The sequence below is a fragment of the Myotis davidii genome, unplaced genomic scaffold, assembly GCF_000327345.1.
Source record: "Myotis davidii unplaced genomic scaffold, ASM32734v1 scaffold2161, whole genome shotgun sequence".
Classification (NCBI taxonomy): Eukaryota; Metazoa; Chordata; class Mammalia; order Chiroptera; family Vespertilionidae; genus Myotis; species Myotis davidii.
In genome coordinates this window covers 154,118-178,712 of record NW_006291833.1, presented here as the reverse complement: position 1 = coordinate 178,712, position 24,595 = coordinate 154,118, and the positions used below count along the sequence as shown (strand labels likewise).

The 24,595-nt window shown below is 38.3% G+C and overlaps 1 protein-coding gene across 1 annotated transcript in view; it reads left to right on the top strand.

The window, feature by feature from the left end:
* KAT6B (K(lysine) acetyltransferase 6B) overlaps window positions 1-24,595 on the top strand; it is a 166,919-nt gene that overhangs the window by 95,317 nt on the left and 47,007 nt on the right. The window contains exons 3-9 of the mRNA XM_006765269.2: window positions 4,344-4,452; window positions 13,101-13,216; window positions 13,451-13,532; window positions 15,981-16,113; window positions 18,935-19,866; window positions 20,840-20,961; window positions 23,308-23,423. Coding sequence (XP_006765332.1) covers window positions 4,344-4,452; window positions 13,101-13,216; window positions 13,451-13,532; window positions 15,981-16,113; window positions 18,935-19,866; window positions 20,840-20,961; window positions 23,308-23,423 — 1,610 coding nt within the window. The remainder of the gene's footprint in view (window positions 1-4,343; window positions 4,453-13,100; window positions 13,217-13,450; window positions 13,533-15,980; window positions 16,114-18,934; window positions 19,867-20,839; window positions 20,962-23,307; window positions 23,424-24,595) is intronic.

Below are 24,595 nucleotides of genomic sequence, written 5' to 3'. Positions count from 1 at the left end.
CTTCCTCTCTGAAATATATATATATATATATACACACACACACACACACACACACACACAAATAGGTTTTCCCCTGCGTCATTTGAACTGAAATTGTAACCATTATGGCACTTTAAAGTATTTTAGCACACAACTCCTTTAAGAATGCTATAGGATGCTCTCCTATATTATCACAATTCTCTTGACTCAATATTGTTATATCTAGCTTATATATTGTTTACTATTTAGTGCATATTTCCATAATTATCCAAATTATGTCCTTTATAGCTGTGGATATTTTTAAAATTCAGAATCCAAGCAAGGATCATGAATTGTATTTGGTTTTCTTGCCACTTTAGTTGCCTACATTGGTTCTGCCCTTTTTTGGGTCTTATATGACATCTACATTTTTTGAAAAGTCCTGGCCAGTTGCTTTATAGAATGTCCCTAAGTTTGGAATTGCGTGATTGTTTCCTTATGATTAGATTCAGGGCAAATGTTTCCAGGGAGAAGACTGCATAGGCAGTGCGGTATCCTTCAGCGTAATGCTCGGGAGGCACGTGGTATCTGTCCCATATTGGTGATGTGTTCAGTCACTGGGTTAAGGCAATGTCTGTCAGATCTCTCCATTGTAAAGGTATCTTTCTCCGTTGTGATTAATAATCTATTGCATGTTAATGGTTGCTTTTAAAATCGTTTCCAAACCCCCTCGTGGTCGGCAAACTGCGGCTCGTGAGTCACATGCGGTCCTTTGGACCCTTGAGTGTGGCTCTTCCTAAGCATTAGGAGTACCCTAATTTAGTTAATAACAATGGACCTACCTATATAGTTTAAGTTTAAAAAATTTGGCTCTCAAAAGAAATTTCAATCGTTGTACTGTTGATATTTGGCTCTGTTGACGAATGAGTTTGCTGACCACTGCCTATGCCATTGGTAATGGAAGAAATTAAAAGGAAACAGTTTTGAGCATATTTATAAAGAGTTATTGCCTCTGATGGAAAGATAATATCTGTTTTCCTGAGAGGAGAAAAGGGGGAGTGGAGTGATGGATAGTACCAGGTGAGGAATGGCCTTGAGAGAAGATAGACTTGTGTTTAAATCCCAGCTCCACAGTTGAACCTGTGCAACTTTAGAAAAGTTACCTAACTTCTCAGATCCTCAATTTCCTGCCTAAAATGAGTGTGCAATAATATACATTCATGGCAGGGTTGTTAAGATGATTAAATGAGATAGTGTGTGAGTGGCCTCTACCCTCGCCACTTCCCCGTGGCCATTACATGAGAGATACAGAAGACGTGCTTCCTAAGCAGTCTGCAGAGTTTAAGCCTTTTCATGGGTGTTAATTCTCAAGTTCAGCTTGAACTATTCAGGCATGTTGATAAGAAAATGTGATCAACAGGTTAGGCAACATTGTGACATTTCAAAGAAAGGAATTAAGAATTGGGAGAATTTTCAGGCTTCTTAAATATGATTTGTCTGCAGGGGACTCGCATCGAATCGAGTTGCCTTGTATTCAGACCTCTTTCTGATTGCAGTTCATTTTAATCCATTACCAGGGATTATTTTTGAAACAGTTTATATGTAGTCTGATTGAGAATAGTGAATCATAATAATTCTGTGACCCATTTACATGCATTACTGTAAAAGTTTCATTTCATACAAGTGACAATTTTTTAAAGTTAATTAGACTTGGCTATCCTGAGGTTAGCAAAAAGTGCTTTGAATTATCAATAATTCAGCAGGGCAGACATTTCTGTATAATGCAGTGGTTTTATAGAGTATTGTGAGATAGTTATCCCTAAAATAAATGGCGGTGAGCATTCATCAGCATGGTGGGTTCGCTTGAATGTAGCGTGAAGTGATAGCATCTATGCTTTCTATTATTGGGCAGAGTGTGGGACATCAGTCTTTCTGGCCATGAACTACTAGCAACCTTTGTCCTTTGTGTTACCTTTAGTTAAAAACGAAAAATGAGCATGAATGCTGGCTGATGGCCATGTCTTTCTTGCAGCTAAAAATTCATCTGGGAAAGAAAGATGGGATGGCAGGTTTGGATTTGTTTCATTGCATGAATGATATGTGACATTTCGTAAATTATTTATCACTGCAAGGATGGCAGCAATGGCTTGAGCATTGTTATATCAAATGAAAGCAGGAATCCCATTAGTACAAGGACTGGGTTTTAGCTAGAATCTATCAGGGGAATGTTGTCATTTTAAAACCAGATTGTTCTTTTAATTGCTATTTAAAGGAACAAAAGTGTTCCCAAGGTACTGCAGTTGAGCAGTTGCAAGTAATAACTATGGATCCATAATTATGCAGTGCTGATTATCTGGCCTTTAAAAATTTGTGGCTGGAGTCAGTGACCAATTTATTGTAGCTTGTCTTTTTTTTCTTTTTCTAATACAAACTGCTTTACACTCTTTTTTAACTAGGGCCTCAAAGACACATTTGCATAGCTACCTCAGAAAGTAAAGCCTGTGCATATTAAAAGAACACATTAAACTGAAAATAAGGGCAACATGATGAACACTGATATTGTAAGATAAAATTAACAGTCATATTCAACAATTTTGTAGATGCTTGGTTATAAGATGGATTCTGGTTTTTGAAGACATGTTGTCACAGTGAACCAGAACATTTATTGGAATCATTGTAAGCATTTGAAATATTTTCTTTGAGATGAGCATTGTTGTTTTTTTGTCAAAGTAAATATGTTTTTTTTGTCAAAGTAAAATATGTTTCTTTCATTTATTCAGTTAGCAAATATTTTTTGAGTGCCTACTGTGCATCAGGCAATGTATTAAGGCATTTGGGATAGAGTAACTGAACAAATGATGTTTATTCTATGCTGATGTATATTTAGAAAGACCTAGCAAAATCTTGTTTTAAATTTACATTAAAAATTATGTGATTATACTAAGTTTTCTTGCCTTGAATCTTTGATTCAAGAGATTTAAATATAAATACATTATAGTTGCATTCAGATGGCTGGCACACATGTGTGAAGGCTTAGAATATGCAAAAAAAATTTTAGTTTTCATACAGTTTTGGTTGTTCAAAATAAATGTGACCAGATCTGTAGGCAAGTCAACTATTCATATGGATGAGAATAATAAATAGCATTGCTGGTAGTCATAAATAACAGTGGAGACACAAAATGTATGCAGATTTATACATTGTTCAAAGCATTTTCCTTAGTGAGAGTTAAAGGGTGCTAGGGGGTTAGACAAATGTTTTGTTATTTCTTATATTAAAGTGGGAATGTCATAGACTGAGAGTTTATTTCCTTTATGTGGCATTATGTGGTTTACTTTTTAAAAATTGATTGAGAGAAAGAAGAGAAGAGAAGAGAAGAGAAGAGAAGAGAAGAGAAGAGAAGAGAAGAGAAGAGAAGAGAAGAGAAGAGAAGAGAGAGGAGAGAGGAGAGAGAGAGAATAACAGTAACCTGTACTAAAACATTTGATAAAGTTCAGCTAAATAGTCAGACCTAAATACATGATATTTGTAATCTCGAATACTGAGTACATAGATGAATCAACTTATTATAGGCATGTAGGTTATGGGAATGATACAAGATTTCAAATGAATCCTCAGTGTTCATTAATGGAAAGTTATATGACATACTAGAGGTCCGGTGCACGAATTCGGTCCCTTGTGGGGAGGGACCACGGGAGGTTGGCTGACCTGGGAGGTTGGCTGTGGGAATGCACTGACCACCCAGCTGGCGGGGGGGAGGAACCGTGGGAGGTTGGCCAGCCAGGGGAGGTTGGCTGTGGGAATGTACTGCTCCTACATCGAGTGTCTGCCCCCTGGTGGTCAGTGCATGTCATAGCGTCCGGTTGTTTGGTCGTAATGGTCACTCGGGCTTTTATAAATATAGATAATTTCATTGGTTTAATAAAAATTACTTCTAGCCGAAACCGGTTTGGCTCAGTGGATAGAGCGTCGGCCTGCGGACTGAAAGGTCCCGGGTTCGATTCCGGTCAAGGGCATGTGCCTGGGTTGCGGGCACATCCCCAGTGGGGAGTGTGCAGGAGGCAGCTGATCGATGTTTCTCTCTCATCGATGTTTCTAACTCTCTATCTCTCTCCCTTCCAATCTGTAAAAAATCAATAAAATATATTTTTTTTAAAAAATTACTTCTAAATCTTATGTATTACACTTAAAAACATTCAGGCAGTAATTCTTTAGTATCAGATAATTTTAAAGATTTATTTTATTAGTAGAAAATGCTGATTTGGACACCTTATTGAGCAGTTTTTCTTTGTTAAAGAAATATGTAAGCAGCTTTTGACTTTAATGTGTTGTTCTTAATTTTTAAATGGAAGACTAACAATATTTTTTCATTTTAATTGTTATAGCCCCGTGCTGATCCCATTCCAATATGTAGCTTCTGTTTGGGGACTAAAGAATCAAATCGTGAAAAGAAACCAGAAGAACTCCTTTCTTGTGCAGATTGTGGCAGTAGTGGTAAGTTGGTGTTTTTTTTGTATATGTATAATGACTCCCCATTATAGCTACACACTATTTATCTCTTTCAAAACTGTATTTATTTCTTAAAATAATATTTTTTTATTCCAGAGAGGGAGGGAGAGGAAGAGAGAGATAGAAACGTCATTGATGAGAGAGAATCTTTGATCAGTTCCTCCTGCATGCCCCCTACTGGGGATCGAGCCCCGCAACCCGGGCATGTGCCCTAACCTGGAATTGAACTGTGAACTCCTGGTTCATAGGTTGCTGCTCAGTCACTGAGGCACACCGACCAGGCAAAACTGTATTTATTATTTAAAGCAATTATTTGGTAATAGCATACATTTAAAAATTTTATGAGTAATTACAGGTGGAGGGGAGAAAAGTGTGAATATATTAGCATTGACATAAAGTTATATATGTTTATATAATTTACCTAGTATATTAATATTTATAATTAAGCTTTGAATTCATACTAGCATTGGTAATTCAATGTAAATTGCAGGCAGATTCAACGAGGAGAATTATAAGTTTTCAAGCTGGATACAAATAGAAGCAAGTGTTTTCTATAACCTGAAGTCTCAATTAAGAGATATTTGAGTTAGGATAGCTAGTATTTCAGTTCATGACACCTACTGGTGAAATATAGTATTACATCACAGCTCTGTGTGACTGAAAGGGACAGTATTCTGGAAATTGCAGTGATAGAATCAAGAAATCAGGCATGAAAGAAATTAAAATTGCCTAGAATTAGGTAGGAAAAGAATGGTCTTTGTAGAAGGTGATGTTGAAATCAAGGAATGCTGGGCAGGGACGTGGATCTCTGGCAAATTGCAGGACTCCCATCTGCTTTCAAGATAACTGTCACTTCTGCCTTTTTCTCAACATTTGAAGACCACATCTCTAGTTTCATAATAAAAACTAAAAGTCAGATTGCTTACATTAAAATAATTTGTCTTACATTAAAAGCCAGTCTTCCTTCTTCAGCAGGTGATGGTTGTCTGAGATATGTGTATGCTTATATGTTATGTATTCACATATACACATACTTAAACACATGTACATACATATCAATAGGTTGAGTGGCATTTATTAGATTTTGAAAATTAATCCTTGTTTTAATCTTTAAATTTTCTTCCAGCTTACTGAAACTCCCCTGCAAACTGTTATTTTAAAATTCATAACCAACTACTATTTCTGTAGTTATAGTTATCTTAAAAACAACAAACACCTGCCAAACACCATAGCATGTTTTCTTGTAGGAAGTCAGTGTCATGTAGTGGTTAAGAGCAAACTGGAGAGCCAGCAATAGCCTAGCTCCTCTTCTTTGAGGTAATTCCTCAACCATTCTGAGCCTCAGTGTCCTCGTTAGAAAATCGGGTAATCTTAGCACCTACATCTTGGGTTTGGTGGGAATTAAAGGAAAGGACACAAGTAAACAGCCTAGCAGAGGGCCTACAACGACTCTGGTAAGTGTGCTATAAATGCCTGCCATTGTTATAATCGGGCATATTTGATATTGTTGTCCTTAATTGCTGCAAGTAATTTAAAATCTCATCACCGCTTTTGGCAGCTGCTCGATGCTTGGATGGAGGAAGTGTTTCACACCAAGGCATGGCAGTGCTGTGCAATGACGCTTCTTCCCCTTATGAAGGTTGAACTTGATGGGCTCGATGTGATTCAGCAGCTTCAGGACCTCACTAGGAGAGAGAGCCTTGGAAATAAGACATTTCAAACTCTGCTTGAGCAATGCATTCTGACAGTCTTTTTGATGGGCTCTACAGATTCATTAAATCCTTTTCCTGCCCATGTTATCATGGATCGTGACAAAGGGCAGGGAAACATTATCTGTATGTTCAGTTTAATAAATTTCAACCCTACAATCTCTCTGTTTTAGCCTGGTGAGGTAGTGCCTCACTCATCAGTTCAGACTCTTTAGTTATCTTTTGGGTTTCGCATGAGGCTCATTCTGAATGAATTATTCTTTTGTTTCACTGCCTGATCAATTCAGTGGTGTTCACTTGTCTAGGGTCTACCCTTTGTGGTTTTTAAGGTGGTACTTTAACAGTACCCTTCACTATTTTATTTCATGAGTATATATTTGTCTGGGCGTCTAGACAGATTAAAGACGCACTTAAGTGTGGGAAGAAAAGTTCCCTTCATATATTTCCTTACCCCTGGTGATACACTTACTTGAGTTGATAAGGAATTCGAGATCATTATCTTCTAGATCATAACTTCAAGGCCTCCTTCACAGGGTATAAAGGTGTAATTCTAAACAGGCAGATCTTAGATTTTCTGATGTAATCAATCTCCCTTCGTATTTCCCAGATTGAAGACCTGCCAAGAGAGAGTTTTGATCTCCTTTATACTTTGAGGTCACTGAAATTTTTTTCCTCCAAAGCTTCTTACTTTTCCAGGGTGTGTGGGTATAGTGTTGTTTTCTTTTTTCAAAAATACTCTCTTGTTTTCTCTTTTAACACACGGAGAAGAATGAATTGAGGATACTTCTAGAAGGCTTACAAAGCTAGAGTCATTTTGTGCACCAGTCTGTCCCCCTCCCTTCAGGCAGACAGAGCCAGAGGCTTTGGAGTGGAGGTATGGGTCATGGCAGAAATTCAAGCCCTGGGGTCATCATGTTCCTTTGTTTAGGACAGAGGATGGCTCAGAGTGCTTCTCTGGACTCTGCAATGGGATCCGGCTCTACTGTTGAGGTTCACTTAATCTTCCCTTGAGTATTGTGCCAGTCTGGAGACAGCTATGTTGGTCAAAAGAACCATTGTTCCTAATTCGGGGAGATGCATTGTAGGCATTTACTTCAGCTGGTAGATCAGATGAGTGGACTTTGTTATTTGCTAGTCTTCAAATAGAAGGCTCAAAATAAAATATGGCTCTTCTTAGAGAGTTTGGGAGGACGGGATCTTGTAGTTATAATGCCCTGTTGGGACCCCTTGATTATTATAGGGGGAAAAAGAATAAAGCCAGCTGACATGGCTCAACAGTGCCCTATGATAATGGTGGGAGCCCCTCTATCACAGTCCAGTTTCTTGAGTGGGAATTATAGATTGGTGGTACCCCTCGTTGGTCTCATAGAAATGGCCACTGTTTCACACTCAGTTGAGTCCATTGGTTCTAGGATTGAATTGAGACCATTTGTAGTGTTCAAAGGAATCACTAATGTAAGATGTTTATGTGAAAAAAATACTCATAGCAGTATAAAACCAGGAAAAGGAAATGTAGATGGCAGCCCATATGGAGGGTCGTTCTGAAATGTGTTTCCCACATGTGCCTGTTGGTTTTTAGCTGCCTCTATCTGAAGTACCATTTGTATGATGTCACATTTAAACTCTGCTTAGATTTCATAGACATGAGTAATAAATGTTTCCTTCTGCTTACATCATCAAGACAAATAGAAATTTTTCTCTATTTAATATGACGCAATATCACAAATGGCCAGTATTTTCTTTAACTGTTTCTTTCTGCTTAAAGTTCTTTTGAAAAAATGATTCGGGTTTACAGGTAGTAAAAATGTGAGGTGGCCCAGCCAGCGTAGCTCAGTGGTTAAGCGTCAACTTATGAACCAGGAGGTCACGGTTTGATTCCCGGTCAGGGCATATGCCTGGGTTACGGGCTCGATCCCCAGTTTGTAGTGTGCAGGAGGCAGCCAATCAATGATTCTCTCTCATCATTGAAGTTTCTATTTCTCTCTCTCCATCTCTCTTCCTCTCTGAAATTAATAAGAATATTAAAAAAACAAACAAACAAAAAAAGACATGAGGTGACATATATAGTGCAAGGAGCCCCAGATGTGGTCTTCCAGTTCTCTTCTGCTTACCAGCTGTGCAACTGCAGTTTTCCATATCTGTAAAATGCAGAAGGGGACATCTGTACCCTATATCCATAGGGCTGTTGTGAGGATTTAGTGAGAGAATGATACGAAAATTATCAGTGACTATAAAACATTCCACAAATGTGAAGGATCATTGTAACCACTGGTAGGAATGTGGGAATCATCAGATAGTCTTCATGCCTAGGAAATGTTGGGACTAGAAAGTGATTTTACTTGACTTTCATGGATCAGCCTACTTTGAAATTAACACTGTTATATTCTCTTTGCCTCATTAAGACCAAATTATCTTTAATTAGCTTCACGTAAGTATTAGATATTATACCAAATGAAATTTTGTGTCTGCTGCTCAGATTGCTGGGTGGTTAAATCTTACTTACAGATGAGTTGTGTGCATGTGTGTTTTCAAATTAGCAAATCTAAGATAAGTGTATAGTTCAGAATTACAGCATCATTCTAAGTGGAAGCTCATTGAAACTAGACGCAGAGAAAGGCTGCTGTGACGTAGCTGGGAGAGTAAGAAAATCACCTTTGTACAGTAAGGGGGTCGAATACCAGCCCCCCTCTCAGGAGACCTGAAATCCCTCGTGGGTTTGTTGCCTCCATGTAGTGAAAATCTGAAGGTCACTTTTCAGTCTTTGTCAAAATCTAACGGACATCTTTCAGTCCACACCGAATACTCCTCTCAGCCATGTTCGACCTGTTGAGAGCCTTTTTCCTTGAAGTGTTTTCTTTCTTTGGCTTCTGTGATATCATATTCTCTGTATTCTCTCCCTGCCACTTCCTTTCACGTCTTTTGTCAGCTCCTTGGCCTCTCTCCATCCTCTAAGTGTTTCTCCAGACTTCTGACTTTGGCCCTGTGTTTTTCCCTTTGCTTCATAGTGTCTCCTCAGCTCCAGACCCTTAGATATAAATGCTTCCAGAACCTCTCCATTTGGAGGCCCCACAGGCTTCTCAAAGTTAATGTCCAAAACAGCTTATCAGCCTTGCCCTGCTCCCTCCACCAAAAACAACACGCATAACAATAACAGAAATATCAACAAACACGCCACATCTTGATTCGCCTACCATTTTAACCAATGGTGTACCTCTGGCTGGCTACTCCTTCAGTTCCACAGCCTGAATTTGGAGTCATGCTGTTCTCTCACACCAACAAATCCAAAATTCTATTGATTCTGTGTCTTAATATATCCTACATCCTCAATATGTCCACACACCCACCAAACCAACTCAGATCTGCTATTATAATAATTACATCTAATCTGGACCTTCTTTCCCCTCCTCCATTTTTTATACTGCAGTCCAAATTACTTTTTAAAATTGTAAATCTAATCATAGAATTTTTCAGTGACTACCAATGATCAGTAGGGAAAAAAACCAAAATTTTAAAAATAGCCCAAAAATCTCCTCTGGATTGGGCTCTTAACTGTATTCTACATCACCATCACTTTCATGTTATGTGTACTTCCTTCCTCCCCTTGAATGTATCATGTTCTCCTCTCCCTCTGCACATGCTAGCTTCTCCCACCCTGCCCCTCCTGTGGTCCCATCTAATCTCACTCATCCTTTGGGTCTCTTCCTTAGGAAGGCCTTTGTCTAACCCCCTGCTAGATTCTTTCATGTCTCTGAGCCACCCCATTGTCATGTGTTACCCTAATTCTTGTTTAATGCTTGTCTATCTTTCCTGCTAAACTATATGATCAGAAATGTCTGTCCTTTTCCTCACTGTCTCAAATCGACAGGTGGTTGGTCAGAGAGCCAGTCCAAGGGACCCAGTGTCTGAGCTTATATTAGTTTTCTATTTCTGCTATCCCAAATTCCCACAGGGTTGTTGATAGGATTCAGTTCCTTGTGTTTGTAGGATTGAGAGCCTCCCTACGCCCCCCCCCCTTTTTTTGCTGTCTGTCAGGTAAATGGCATTCCCTGCTTCGAAAGGCCACCTATATTGTCTTGTGCCCCCACCCTCCTTCCATCTTCAAAGCTGTCAAAGTTTAGTGGAGTCCTTCTCCCACTTTGAACCTTTCCTCCTCCTCCTTTCATCTCATCTTATTAACCCAGCTGGAAAAGATCCTCTGCTTTTAAGCACTCATGATTAGACTTCGCCTTCCCAGATAATCCAGGATAATCTCCCTATCTCAAGTCCTGGACCCTTAGTCTCATGTGCAGAGTCCCTTTTGCCATGCCAGGCCGTGTTCACAAGTTACAGGGATTATGGTGTAGACATCATTGGAGGCCATTCTTCTGTCTACTACAGAGCCCATTTTTTCTGCCACAGTACTTCCTCCAAAAATCATGTCTACTGGTTTGTGGTCTCTTTGGTACTTATTCCTTTGGCTTTGCTAGATAAAACTATTATAAGCTACTAGTGCTTAATATGTGTTTGTAATAAGAATGTTGAATGAATGAATGTATATTATGATCTCAAACCTGATAAATTGTAAACCACAGAAGCAAACCAAATTCCAGAAAGACAAACCACCCTGAATTGTGTCAGCAGAGAGAGCCTGAATTTTAGAGGAAATTGTTGAGAGGAATGGCTATATGGGTGGTAGGGAATTACATTGCTGTCTTTTATCTAATTACTATAGATTGAATATTAGTATATCAGGACTCCATTACAGTCTTTTGTGTTATTTTAAAATTGGCCATGAGAAAATAAAGTGGAAATATTTCTTTGTCCCTCAGCATTCTTTTCCAGAATCATAGAAATTTAGAGCCAGCAGGGATCTATGGCCAATTCTCTTGAGCTAAATAAAAGTTAGATTGCTGCCTAAGGGAAAGATAGGCTGAAGATTTTAGCATTTGAGTAGCTTAAATGGTAGTAATTGAGAAATATTGCTTAAAGTGAGTGAAAGTGATAAAAGGGAGAATATTCTGTACTCTTGATTGAAAGTAGCTGAAATCCATTAATTTTCAAAATATATAATTTTATTAAATTATTAAAATATTTTTCATAGGATATCTGTGCGAATAGTAAGCTATAAAATGATGTGAATTACCTTAGTTGCTGAATATTAAGCTACAAAGAATAAAAGCGGATTTTAATGTAGAAAAAAATTTTGTGCATGAAATTGAGGTCATATGTGCTAGTGATGTATGACTTACAGGAAGTAATAAAAAGGGGGGGGGAGTAAATGGTATACTTTTAAACTGATGGGACCCATTTTAAGGGTGGAATTTAAATTGCTGTTCTTTAAAATGTGAGTTCTTACCCCCACTATATAAGGTGTGGGGGGGGAGGAACCTTGATCAAAGTAGACCTCTTCCCTCCCCCTTCAGAGTATACTTCTTAAAGTTGAAGAGCAAGCTGTCTTTGTTTGCTGTTGCTGCAGAAAGTGGTGATTGATACCATTTTTATATATTTAAACTTTCCCCCTACGTTTATTTGAATGAGAGAAGCCCTTGTAAAAGAATGGTGTCAGAGGTTAAATGCATCTGCCCGGGTGTCTCTCCTGCCTGAGGTCATTCTCCTATGACAACATTTTATTTGCTCAACATCTTAAATACAGATGTTTAGATTTTTTTTTTTAAAGCTCAGGAATAGTGTGCTTTTATTAACAGTATTGATGATTGATTTTGAATGTTTTTACTTCAAAAAGCCAAATCTCCTGGTGGGTGGAATTTTATGAAGCACCTGTTAAGCTTTAGGGAGGAGGACCTTTTTGGCAGCGACCCAAAATACATATTTAAACAATGAGCCTGCCAAAGTCAGGAAATTATAAAACAGTTTTGAAATTGCAGAATCTGCTTCTCTTTTTTTTTATTTTTTATTACCCTTCACGTTTCTCTTGCAGCTTGGTTATAAGTTCTTTCACATGGGATTTACTAATGTTCTTACTATTTTAAGACCAGATTTAGAAAAATAAAATCAAGCTTGGAGATCTCAGGTTTATATGAATAAAGACCATCAGAATGTGGGCTCCCACTCCCCAAACCTTGTGGTGGGATCTATTATTGATTGTTGAGCGCAGCCGGGCTGGTCTCCTTGAGTGGCGCTGCCCCTTGGGGTCTCAGGTTTTCCTCTGTGAAGTGAGAGCTGCTAGGTAAAAAGTGTGCCCAAAAGAGTGTGGAAAAGCTGAACACGCACGAAAATGGGGAGACCTGTTGAGGGTATGCTTCTTAGTGAATTCCATTTGACCTTGATCTTTCAACATTCTAACTCTCAAATTTACTATTTCTGTTCCTACTTCTAGAGTTTAAATTCAGAGACCCGGTGTCAAGATGGCCACAGTTATCTTTTTTGTATATTCCAGCAATGGGATATTCTTTGTATACTACTGGATTTTTTGCGGGGGTGGGCGGGGGCAAGAAGGGGGCATTTGTAGTTGTATTATGTTAAGCAGCCCCAGTTTTTTAGTTAGCTAACTATTGCTTTATGTTTTATGATTTCATTACACACATAGAGTAGGAATTGTGTGAACTTTGGCACTGCCGTCACGGTTCGGCAAACCAGAAAACGTTGGGTAAATGATGGTTTATGATGATGGTGAGGGCAGGAGGTTTACCAGAAGGCACAGGAATAATCTAAGTATCTATCATCTTCAAGTTCTCCAAGACCTGTGATTAGAATTGGTATAAAATTAACCAGTTTCTCTTAGGGAAACATTTGTACAGTCACTCTTACATACAGGGGTAAAAGGCAGAAAAACAAAGTATAATTTGCATTCTTTGATATTTTTGTATTTTCAAGTTCTTAAGGATCTTTGGTTGGCATTATCACTATATTAAGTATGAGGGAATGGGAGTTTAAAAACATCTAAGGCACCATTCCTATAAAACAATTTACTTTTTATTCTTATAGGACACCCATCTTGTTTGAAATTTTGTCCTGAACTAACAACAAATGTAAAGGCCTTAAGGTGGCAGTGCATCGAATGCAAGACGTGCAGTGCGTGTAGAATCCAAGGCAAAAATGCAGTAAGTACTGCTCTCCATGCTCCAGCTCCAGGAAAAGTGTTAGTTTCCCATGTCTAGGTTCTTATTTTCTGTAGACTGTTGCTATATTCCTTTAAATAAACAGATGTCAGGTTTCAGCATTGATCATAAAGCTCCTTTATTATATTTTCTTACTGTTAATTGGATAACATATGAATTTGTGGCCTTTTACATTTGTTTTCAGTCTCAATTAGTCTCTAATATGTTGCATTACAGGATAATATGCTTTTTTGTGACTCCTGTGATAGAGGATTCCATATGGAGTGCTGTGACCCCCCACTTTCCAGAATGCCAAAAGGTGAATTTTTAAACCATATTTAAGATGTGTTTTATTACATGCTCATTAGCCTTGTTCTGCTGTCTGACAGCTCAGAGGTTTACAGGTTCCTTAAGCATTTTTTCATCTCTCATCTTCCAGTACTTACGGGTTTGGCACAGACTATGACTAGAGGAATGTAACAGATTAGTTTGAGGGTAATGTATATAATAAAGACTCTAATTCAGATATAGGGATAAAAAGACTTCCTCTCCTGAAACTATTTCTTTACTAGAATAAGTTTAGATTAGATAGGTCAAAAGTTTCAAACCACTCTCCCTATTATTCAGTACTATGTTCAGAGGCAAGAAATTACCTATTTTTGAGATGATGGTGATAATGATGACTCAAAGATCCTGCAACAGGAGCCATCACCATTTTCTTGGCCATTAGTTGATATTTTGAACAGGAGCATCTGAACTTTTACATGGTTATATCCTTATGGGGTAAGGTTTTCCATCTCTATTTATTATATAAGTAAAGCATTTATTGTATAAGTAAAGCCTAGCTCAGTATCCTTTTTCTCATTTTATATGTTAAACATTAAAATAACTTTGCCTTCTTATTACAAAATTTGTACATTTTCATTGTGAAAGATTTAGAAAACACAGGTTGATAAAAAGAAAAACCAATTAGAAATCCTTCTTACCCCACATACTATACTGTTTTAAAAAGAAATGGAACATTCTATATATGATTTGTAACTTTATGTTTTTTCCCACCTTAACAATAGATCCTAGCATTTCCACATCATTAAATGTTCCCCTAACATAGTTTTTAACAAGTGTGTAGAACTCCATAATATGTAGGGCAGAGACTACAGACCTGGTGATTGTGGGCCACAGATATGCTTTGTTGGCAATATATAAATATGTATAAATATTTACAACTTCTCTAAATGCATTACAGAAGAGCTGCTGCAATATTTTTAAAATTTTTTATTTGAGTTCTTTAGGTAGAGTATGCATGCTCCAATTTACCCCAGTCTCACTAGTCCCTGTTGTGTTACATTCCAGCTTGCTTCAGTCACATGTATTATACCTGGGTGGTTCCTGAACATATTTGATTTTGCAACCCCTTGTATAAAAAAACCCATAACTTATTTAACCAGTCCCCTATGGTGGACATTACAAATGTTTCCAATTTTTTCCATCCACAATTATTGCCTTAAGATAAATTCCTAGGGGAGGAATTGCTGGATCAAAGGCTATGTACATGAAAGGTTGTATCGGTTTTCAGACCAACCACCTATGTATGAGAATACCTGCTTCCCTGTATTATGACCGGCACTCACCATTACTTTATTACATTGAATCTAAGGCACACTTTTAAAAAAAACCAAACATTTTAACATCTTTGAAATCAGATGCATCTTTTAGTCAGCAGTGTATTACATTCAATGAAATACAGTGTCCTTATTTTAAACTTTTACCGATTTGATAAAAGAAAAAAGATGTCTGATAATTTTCTTTAAGTAGTGAGATCGAACATTTTTTATGTGTTTGATTATTGGCTGTTTGTACATAATCTTTGTAAAGTGCCTGTTTTATCCATTAATCAGTTTTCTATTTGGATTTTCACCTTTTTTTCTGATTTTCAGAAGCTCATATTTTTATGCAGTTAAATCCATGAGTCTTTTATGGCTTCAGTCTTAAATGTCAGTAATGCTTAGATTATACAAATATCCATGGATTTTTCCTGGTACTTGTAATATTTTATTTTGTCATATTATATAATATTTACCTACCTAGAATTTATTTTGTAAAGGATAGGGAATAATTTTTTTCCTACCAGTTAGATAGCTATTTGTTCCATTACCACGTATTGAGTCATTTTATCTGATAACTCACCACTGATTTGAAATAAAACATGTTTAATATGCTAAACTTTTCTCTAGTTTTCGGTATTCTGGCTTTTCAGTTCTTATCCTTGACCTAGTTCCCTATGCCAGGTGTATTGTTTTGTAGCTCCATAGTACTTAAACATTTTATGTTTTAATTTAAAAATTATATTTTGTACTGATAGTTTTTTTAGTGTGGAAAATTTCCAGAAAGAGATGATAAAATAAATATTTTTGTCCAGATGTTCCAAAAACTGACTGACTTGAAAATAATCTTCCTCAAATCAAAAGACATATAGTATCTGACAGGCTCAGGTTGTCCTGTGTGTGTATGTGGAGGAGGGAGGCGTGGTGACATGTTGGGAAAGCCTTATGGAAAGGCTCTGAGACAGGGGCTGCCCTCTGCTCTCACCACCTTGACGGGGAAATTGACCTTTAACAATGGCTTCCTGAAGAGATTGACAGAAGGGAATGAGCCACCTTTTGGAGTCACGTTCTGCATGCAGGCATCCTTACAGCTACGGTTTATATTTAATGTCTCTCCTAAAATGAAACATTAAAATGTTTTTTTTATATATGTATTAATTCAGGGATGTGGATTTGCCAAGTCTGCAGACCAAAGAAAAAGGGAAGAAAACTACTTCATGAGAAAGCTGCACAAATAAAACGTCGATATGCAAAACCCATTGGACGACCGAAAAATAAATTAAAGCAACGATTGTTGTAGGTTGAGATCTTATCAAAAAGAAATCTTTTATGTTGTGCTTTAAAATATAGGTGATTATAATCCCCTTAGGTCCCATTAACTTTTTTACCATCATTTTTGCAAACTCAAGGGATGGGGTATATTTCTCCTTTTATATAAGCTGTGGAAGTTTTTTGAAAATAACATTTTTTAATTACAGTTGGCATTTTGGGGTCTTCTGTTGGCAGGATCTGTGATGCTAAGTGACATTTTTCAAGCAGCAGTATGGAAGCAGAATGCCAGCACAGGAAACAGTCCTGCGGCTACTTTGTTACTAGCTGAGCATTAGAAGACCTTAGTTATACAATAGTTATGTGGGAATTTTAAAACGTGAGGGATTTGTCTCTAGTGAATCTATTTTGTCACTCCAGATAACATTTTAGAAAAATACTTTTTTTTCTGGTGCTAATTTAGTATTGTAACTTTTCAAGATCCATTTAAGGAAATATTACCATCTGAGGAACTTGCAAATGGCTGTCCTCACGTTTGCCTCCAAAGAGTTAGACAGGACTATTTGGTATGTGCATATGTGTGCAGACCTATAGTACATACAGAATAACAATTCACTGTGGCCTCCAGCTCTACTATGAGAAACCCATTTCTATTACCTTTGCCATATGGTTGCATTAAAGCCCAGTAGAACATTTGCAGGAAGTACTTGGAAAAGTAGAGAAAAGATAAGAAGTGGAATGCATGTAGTTTTTAAAACCTGTATAGAGTAGGGATTTGACTCTGAGTATTAAGTAAGGTGTTTAGAAATGAAATCAGCAGACTTGCAAATCTGAAGCAGTTCTATTAATAAGGCCATTGTCTAGTGCCTGAAATGGTCACTGTGATGTAAAAATGAATAAGTGCGCTCTACACACACCCTGAACAAACACCAAGTATCTGACTTGCTTACTCTTTTTGCCTAATTTTATCTGAAGCAATTCACTATATTACCTGCTTTCAGGAAAAGTGTCCTTCTGCACCTGCATCCATCTCTCAGGGGAGAAATAGAAAATGTGTGATCTTTTCTAGAGTTTTCTGTGACTCTTTATGAAAACCCTTTAACTGGTAGACATTTTTAAATGGAATTTTTGTTAATTTCTGGAGGCAAACATAAAATAAAAATAAAATCTTTCATATTAGCATCAGCTGAAGTAGAAATTATGTTTTTGCATTCATCCTGTGTAAGCATTGTTCTTGAAATGGGACTGTATCCTCAGGGTCCAATTAAAAAAACCAAATTAGGATATAAACTTTCTAAACAAAGGACGCAGCTGAAAATTGCATCTGGCACCAATCCTAACTTTTTGTTTGTCCAAAATTGTCCTTTGAGCTTAGGAATTTTTAAGACAGTCTAGGGAGTTTTCCTTTGTACATGCTTTATAAGCATATTATCCTTTCTGGGCAATCGATTCCAGATACAGTCCAAATGCGCGTGCTAATGCGAAGCATTGAGCCGGGATGAGTTGTTTATTGGTAGCCCTCACCGTGACGCTGGAGATCTCCAGCGTTAACCTGATTTGGCTGAATAGGTGGCGCCAGGCACAAGCTGGGGTGGGTGAGCTGCCCTAGATGAGCTTGTAGCTGCCCCGTTGGTCTGCACCAGCTCCCCTTCTGCTGACTGCTGAAATTGTTCATCATGTCTTTATGTACAAAATGACCCCCCAAATGTGGTCTTCTACTTGTGATTACTTAAAATATTTTTGTAATTCTATATCATACCATTTTCAGGCTTCCATTTCTTCATTATTATCCTTCAGCTAAATTGATAATTTTTAAAGTGCATTCTTGGGCCCCAGCGCAGCCATAATTCACATGCAAATGTTCCCATTGTATGAAATTCCGCTGCAAAATGGGTAGCTTTCCAAGCGCTAACCTGAGGTGAAGGCAGACAGCTGCCCTTCCTGTGCGCAGCTGTGTTAATGGAGTGGCCTCCAGTCTCTGCTGACCACACAGCTGTATAGGCGAAACCACCAAATGAACCGCAATAGCAGTCAGAACCCGTGTACAGAGATTCTGACGCCAAGTGTCTGATAACGACCATGGTAAATGTGCTGCTGCTTCACCAGACTTTCCATGTCATGTCTGACCTGCCGTAGCTTTTCTTTAATCATTCCTTCGGTTTTTTGCTATTGTTGTCATTTTTTCAGCAATATTTTATGCTGTAATTAATTGTCTCCTTTACTTAGAGAGTATTATTGGTTATCTTGTCATCCTCAGCATAAACTGCTGAGAGGAAAAGGGTATCTTTTAGTATTTTCTTTAAAAACAAACAAGAAAACCACACATAAAAACCTACTAATTTATAGACATAACCCAAATTCTATTTATATAAATTTTCCATTTGAGTTAAAATTGCTTCTAACTAGAAATTAGATAAGCTTATTCTTTTGCTTCTAGATAATATGACTTATTTCCTTTAATATTTTAGAAAAAACATATCAGGAAATCATAATTACTCGGTGACAACACAAGGGTAATATTTTAATTTAATTATAATGAAAGCATTGGGTTTTCTCAGTCTCTTCAAAAATTTTCTTACTTATATTGATTGCCCGTGGGTGCACATGGCTTCTTCCGGCACCTGTTGGATGGGCCCTGGGAGAATCGTGACACACAGGTGTAGTTGCTGCTAACTTTCAGCCGAGAGACATCTAGGTGGAGGCACACACATAAAAACAGTCCTTAGGGTTGCAATTCAGCTTCTGAAGTTTAAGCACATTGAATGCAACTGGTTGCTATAAATTTGTTTTGGATACCTTTATAATTCTATTATCAAATGCTGATACTATTCTCTAAATTTTTGCCTAGGTCTGTAACCAGTGATGAAGGATCCATGAATGCATTCACAGGAAGGGGGTCACCTGGTAGGGGTCAAAAGACTAAAGTCTGTACCACACCTTCATCTGGTCATGCTGCATCTGGGAAGGACTCAAGCAGCAGATTGGCTGTTACAGACCCCACTCGGCCTGGTGCCACCACCAAAATCACCACCACCTCCACCTACATTTCTGCCTCTACACTTAAAGTTAACAAGAAAACCAAAGGGCTCATTGATGGCCTTACTAAGTTTTTTACACCATCACCTGATGGTCGCAGATCACGAGGTGAAATAATAGACTTTTCAAAGCACTATCGTCCAAGGAAAAAGGTCTCTCAGAAACAGTCATGCACTTCTCATGTGTTGGCTACAGGTACCACACAAAAGCTAAAACCTCCACCTTCTTCACTTCCACCCCGAGCCCCCATCTCTGGTCAGAGCCCCAGTTCACAAAAGTCCAGCACGTCCACTTCTTCTACCTCTCCCCAGAGTTCCTCCAGCCAGTCCAGTGTGCCCTCCCTGAGCAGTCTCACTAGTAACAGCCAGCTGAAGGCACTCTTTGATGGACTCTCTCATATCTATACCACTCAGGGACAGTCTCGAAAGAAGGGACACCCAAGTTATGCACCACCCCAGCGTATGCGTCGTAAAACTGAATTCTCTTCCACAGCAAAGTCTAAAGCCCATTTCTTTGGAAAAAGAGATATTAGAAGTAGGTTTATGGCTCACTCCTCCTCTTCTAGCTGGGGGATGGCTAGAGGACGTATTTTTAAAGCAATTGCTCACTTCAAGCGAACAACTTTCCTTAAAAAGCACAGGATGCTAGGCAGATTAAAATATAAAGTGACCCCTCAGATGGGGACCCCCTCACCAGGGAAGGGGAGCTTGACAGACGGAAGGATTAAACCTGATCAGGATGATGGTAAGCAAAAGGTCAAAGCTCCAACCAAACCTGCGTCCCGTCCCTTTCTCCCCAACTCCCCAAAAATCAATCAGTCAACTCCTATTTGTCACATAGGTCTTAGCTATTTCTCTTGTTCTCACTTCACTTTCATACAGAAACAGTGAAACTTTGACCTTTTTCTAATGCTGACTAAACTTCCAAAATGTTGTGTTTCCAACTAATACTCTCCCACCTTTTATTATGTATTTCCATTCGTAGTGACACTAGGACCCCCCAGATGCCTTCATAGCGTTGCTTATGGCTTTGTAGTCCCGCATGAGTAGCCACTGTCACGCTTCTGCCATGTCCTTTCCTGCGCGGCCTCTTCAGCCACAGTGCTGTTCGGTCGCACGCTGTCAGCACCTCCAGCGGGGTTTTCAGCTCCCCACTCCCCTCTGCTCCATTGCTTTCTCATGACCAAGTTCATCCTGCTTCCTTCTCAACAAACTGATCTGTGGTTCTGTGAGATGTGCTTTTGGGTGTGAGTGTGTCTGTGTGTGTATTCACCTTAGGGAGAAAACTGATTTCAGAATTTCATTTAACAAATTGGCCCATTACATGTGCTACCCTGTATAAAACCAAAAACAAAAAAATGTGTCATTTGGACATAGTGGTAGATTTTACTATCTCAAAAGTGGTAATGGGATTTCTATAACTAGACTTCTAATCTTGGTTGAAAAATCTGATTTTATTTTGTGTTGCTCTTACTTTCCCTCATTTATGTACTGAAGCTATAAGAAGATGACAGTGATTATTCAAATAAAAATTGGGGTACAGCAGGGGAAAGGTACTGCTGGATCTTTGAGCAGTGCTTAGCTGTAAAAGTTCTTATAAAGTTTTACAGAAAATCCCGATTTGCCCACTATGCTAATTTGGTACCGTTTTGGTAATATACGGTGGTCACTAGTGATTCAAGTCAGTGAAGACACTTTCTGCTGGTTTTAAATGACAGATACTGAAATCAAAATAAGCATCAAACAAGAAAGTACAGATATAAATGTGATTGGGAACAAAGATACTGTCACCGAAGAGGACTTGGATGTGTTTAAGCAGGCCCAGGAACTCTCATGGGAGGTAAGGCCCCGCTACCATTATTACAACAAGGGTAACATGTGACTTCCTAAGTTATGATTATTATGAAATGACTGCTTTGATTTTATAGAAACTCCCCCTCAAAATCCTCTGTGGTTCTTTAACTATGACCAGATTATTTTTGTTGCCTGTCCATTCAAAGGCAATGACCTTGTAGAGGCATCTCCACTCTTAAAAGTTGCCAATGCTCAGCTGGTCTCACGAAATAGACCAGAGTAGCAGTGGTTGAGTCTGATTTTGAAAAACACCTAGTTGTAAAGGAATAGAATTCTAATTTTTTTTTCTTCTCAAATATAGAAGATAGCAATTTTAAATCATTAACAAAAAGGAAGAACGTTGCTTTTAAGTTTACCAATGCTGCTGCCAACACAGATGGCCAGCCATATGAAAAATGTCTCACAACCTTAACTCTTTGGCATTGATAAAGGCAATATTATATTGTATGATCAGTTATAGTCCCTTTTCTTTTTATTGTCCAGGAATTTTTTTTGTATTATTCCACTTAAAATGTTAACTCTACTTAGCTTATTGTCACCAAAACATTGAAAGGTAAAGCTATTGGACTTCTCAAAGACAAATTTATTATGGATTGTGACTGTTTTATGTCAGTAGACCACATTCAGTTGGCACAACACTCACGGATAAGCTCCCTAACCCAGCTCACTTCCTTTTTGAGGGGGAGGAGGCTATGTATAGGCTCTTAAACTTTATTTTCAGTAGCAGTCACTTGGGCTAAATACTTTGATGGTTTCTACTTTAGGGGCTATTGGATATTTCCATTTGTCATACTGCCCCAGCAGTATGCTTTGTGTTGTTTTTCCTTTGGCTAAGATAAATGTCAAAATTTCTCCCAATCTTTGAAATTTGAAGTCCTTAAATATTATAATTTCTTTAGCCTATTTCTGGCATTCATAGATAAACAGAATGAAAGCAGGCATTGTCTGAAAGATACTGTTAAGTCTAAAGCCCTTTCTTTCCAACATGCTAACACTGGCTTTTTCTTTCAAGAACATTTCTTGTCTGTGTCAGGCACCGTGCTAGACGCTGAGAATGCCACAGTGAATCAGGCAATGTTCTTAACCTTGTGTATCCTACCGCACAGGAGTAAGGGGAGTAGGAGGAGACTTCATAATTGATTATCCTATCGAATAAAAAAACATGCAAATTGACCATACCCCCAAACGCTTCCCATTGGCTAATCAGGGCGATATGCAAATTAACTGCCAACCAAGATGGCGGTTGGCAGCCAGGCAGCTGAAGCAAACAGGAGGCTTGCTTGCTCCAGTGATGGAGGAAGCCAACGTTCCCCGCCTGCCGCTGCCGGCCTCTGAGCTGCAGTCTAAGAAACAATGTTGCAATTATAGAACCCAAACAAACCCTAGATTCCTGCTTTCAGCAGCTGAGGTCTCAAGCTGGAGCTGGCCTCAGAGCTAAAGCTGGCTCTCAGTTCCAGTGACAGCCATAGAAAGTAAATAAATCCCAGAATAAAAGAAAAAAAAGAAAAGTGGGATCCCAGTGGAGGAAGGCAATGTGGGGAAAGGGGGTTGGAGGGGCATCTGTAACACTCTCAGCAATATCCTACCTAATAAAGCGGGAATATGTTAATTAACCCTCATGCCATCACAAAGATGGCAACACCCACAGCCAACAAGGAGGGAATATGCTAATTGACTTCCCAGCCCTTAAAGATGGTGGTGTCCAGTACCCTCAGCCCCCCAGCTGCCCAAGGCTGGCCTGAGACTCAGGTAACCAGGGCCGGCCGAAGCTTGTGCCCTGGCAGAGACAGCAGCAGAGATGTGATGGGGTGTCGCCTTTCCCTGATCGCTGGGTTGTGGTCATCCCCTGAGGGGTCCCAGACTGTGAGCCAGCACAGGCCGGGCTGAGGCACCCCGCCCCTGCCCCCCAAGTGCACAAATTTTTGTGCACCGGGCCTCTAGTTTAGTTATAATTGAGATAAATGTTACTTTATGGAAGAAAGAGGACTGAAAGAGTCTGTATAATAGCCTCATCATCTTTTAATTTCTTCAGTTTAAATACATTGCAACAGATCATTGAATTCAGTTCAATAGACATTTGTATTTATATCATGCTCATCCTATCTTGGTGATACTGTTTTTTAGAGTATTAGTTTGTTTATATATAAACCTTATATAAAGTTGATTATTATTTCAAGGCCTATACTGTTTTTTCAACAACATGAAAATTCACAATTAAGATTAGGGTTCTGGTTTAATAGGTTTTCATATCCACCAGTGAAAGAACCAAGATGTAAGTGCAGAAATCTCTTTCTAATACTTATGTTTTATTTCTTTTCTTTCTCTCTGACAGAAAATAGAGTGTGAGAGTGGAGTGGAAGACTGTGGCCGGTACCCTTCTGTAATAGAATTTGGGAAATATGAAATACAAACCTGGTACTCCTCACCTTACCCACAGGAATATGCAAGGTAATGGAATAAGCCTGCAGGTATATAACTTTAATGTCATATATGTGAGGAAGGAAAAACCTTGATTCTAAAGCAGGAATATATTATTTTCAGGACATAAATTTTGATGGTAGATTTTAAGTGCTTCCAAAACTATTACTTTTGCCGGTATCTTTTTATAGTACTTAATGTCCTATTTAAGCTCCTAACGCTTCTTAGTTACATAGGCATCATAAATTTTGCCTTTTAGCTTCTAGATCATGCTTTTTCTCTTTGGTTAATTGGGTAAATGTTATTTGTATATGAAACCAACTCAGGAAAAAAATAGCCATTATAAAGTATTTGGTAGTTTCTTCTACATCGCCTTTTTCCTAGTTAGTTTAGGAAACTAATTCGTTAGTCTCATCTCTGATTGCTAGCCATTTATTTTTACTGAAATGTAGCAAAAGAAGGAAAAATGGGGGAATGTAGGTCAGAGAGGGTAGCCTTAAAGACCTTTCCCCAAATATTTACCTTAAAGCCATCTGTGACTAACTTGTTAAAAGTGAAGAGAAAATAATAGTACTAGAGGTTTCATTTGTCTTGAACTAAGATTAATTGAGATTGTCTTGAACTAATATATTTTAAAACGGGTACCTTGTGAGCAGATATCTTCCTTCAGGTACCTCAGGGTATGCTTTATTAGTATCTTCTCAACTTTTTTTAGCCTTCAGAGTGTCCAATTAATCACACACTTGCTTTTTGTCTACAATAAACATTGTCCTTTTCTCTACCATGTGAGTGTCTGGCCAGTCATCTAACTGGAGAGGATGGGGAGGGTACTAGAAGTTCAGTAACAAACTATCAGGAGTCTTGGTTTCTCTTCCCAGGTTATATCACTTGGCTCTGTATTCTTAAACAACTTTTTAAAAGCACCAATGAGCTTTAATTTGTTTGGGTAATCACAAGTCATGTGTTCGGAGAGCTTTGAATAAAATTTGCATATCAGTTCAAGATTTGAAATTACTATTATCTGAGTTTATACCTAACTCTCCTCAAAATATTTCTCCCCTTTTTTATTTTTATTTTTAATGAATGAATGAAGTTGGTTTTTTTAAAATTATTATTATTGATTTCAGGGAGGAAGGGAGAGAGAGAGAGAGAGAGAGAGAGAGAGAGAGAGAGAGAGAGAGAGAGAGAGAGAGAAACAGAAA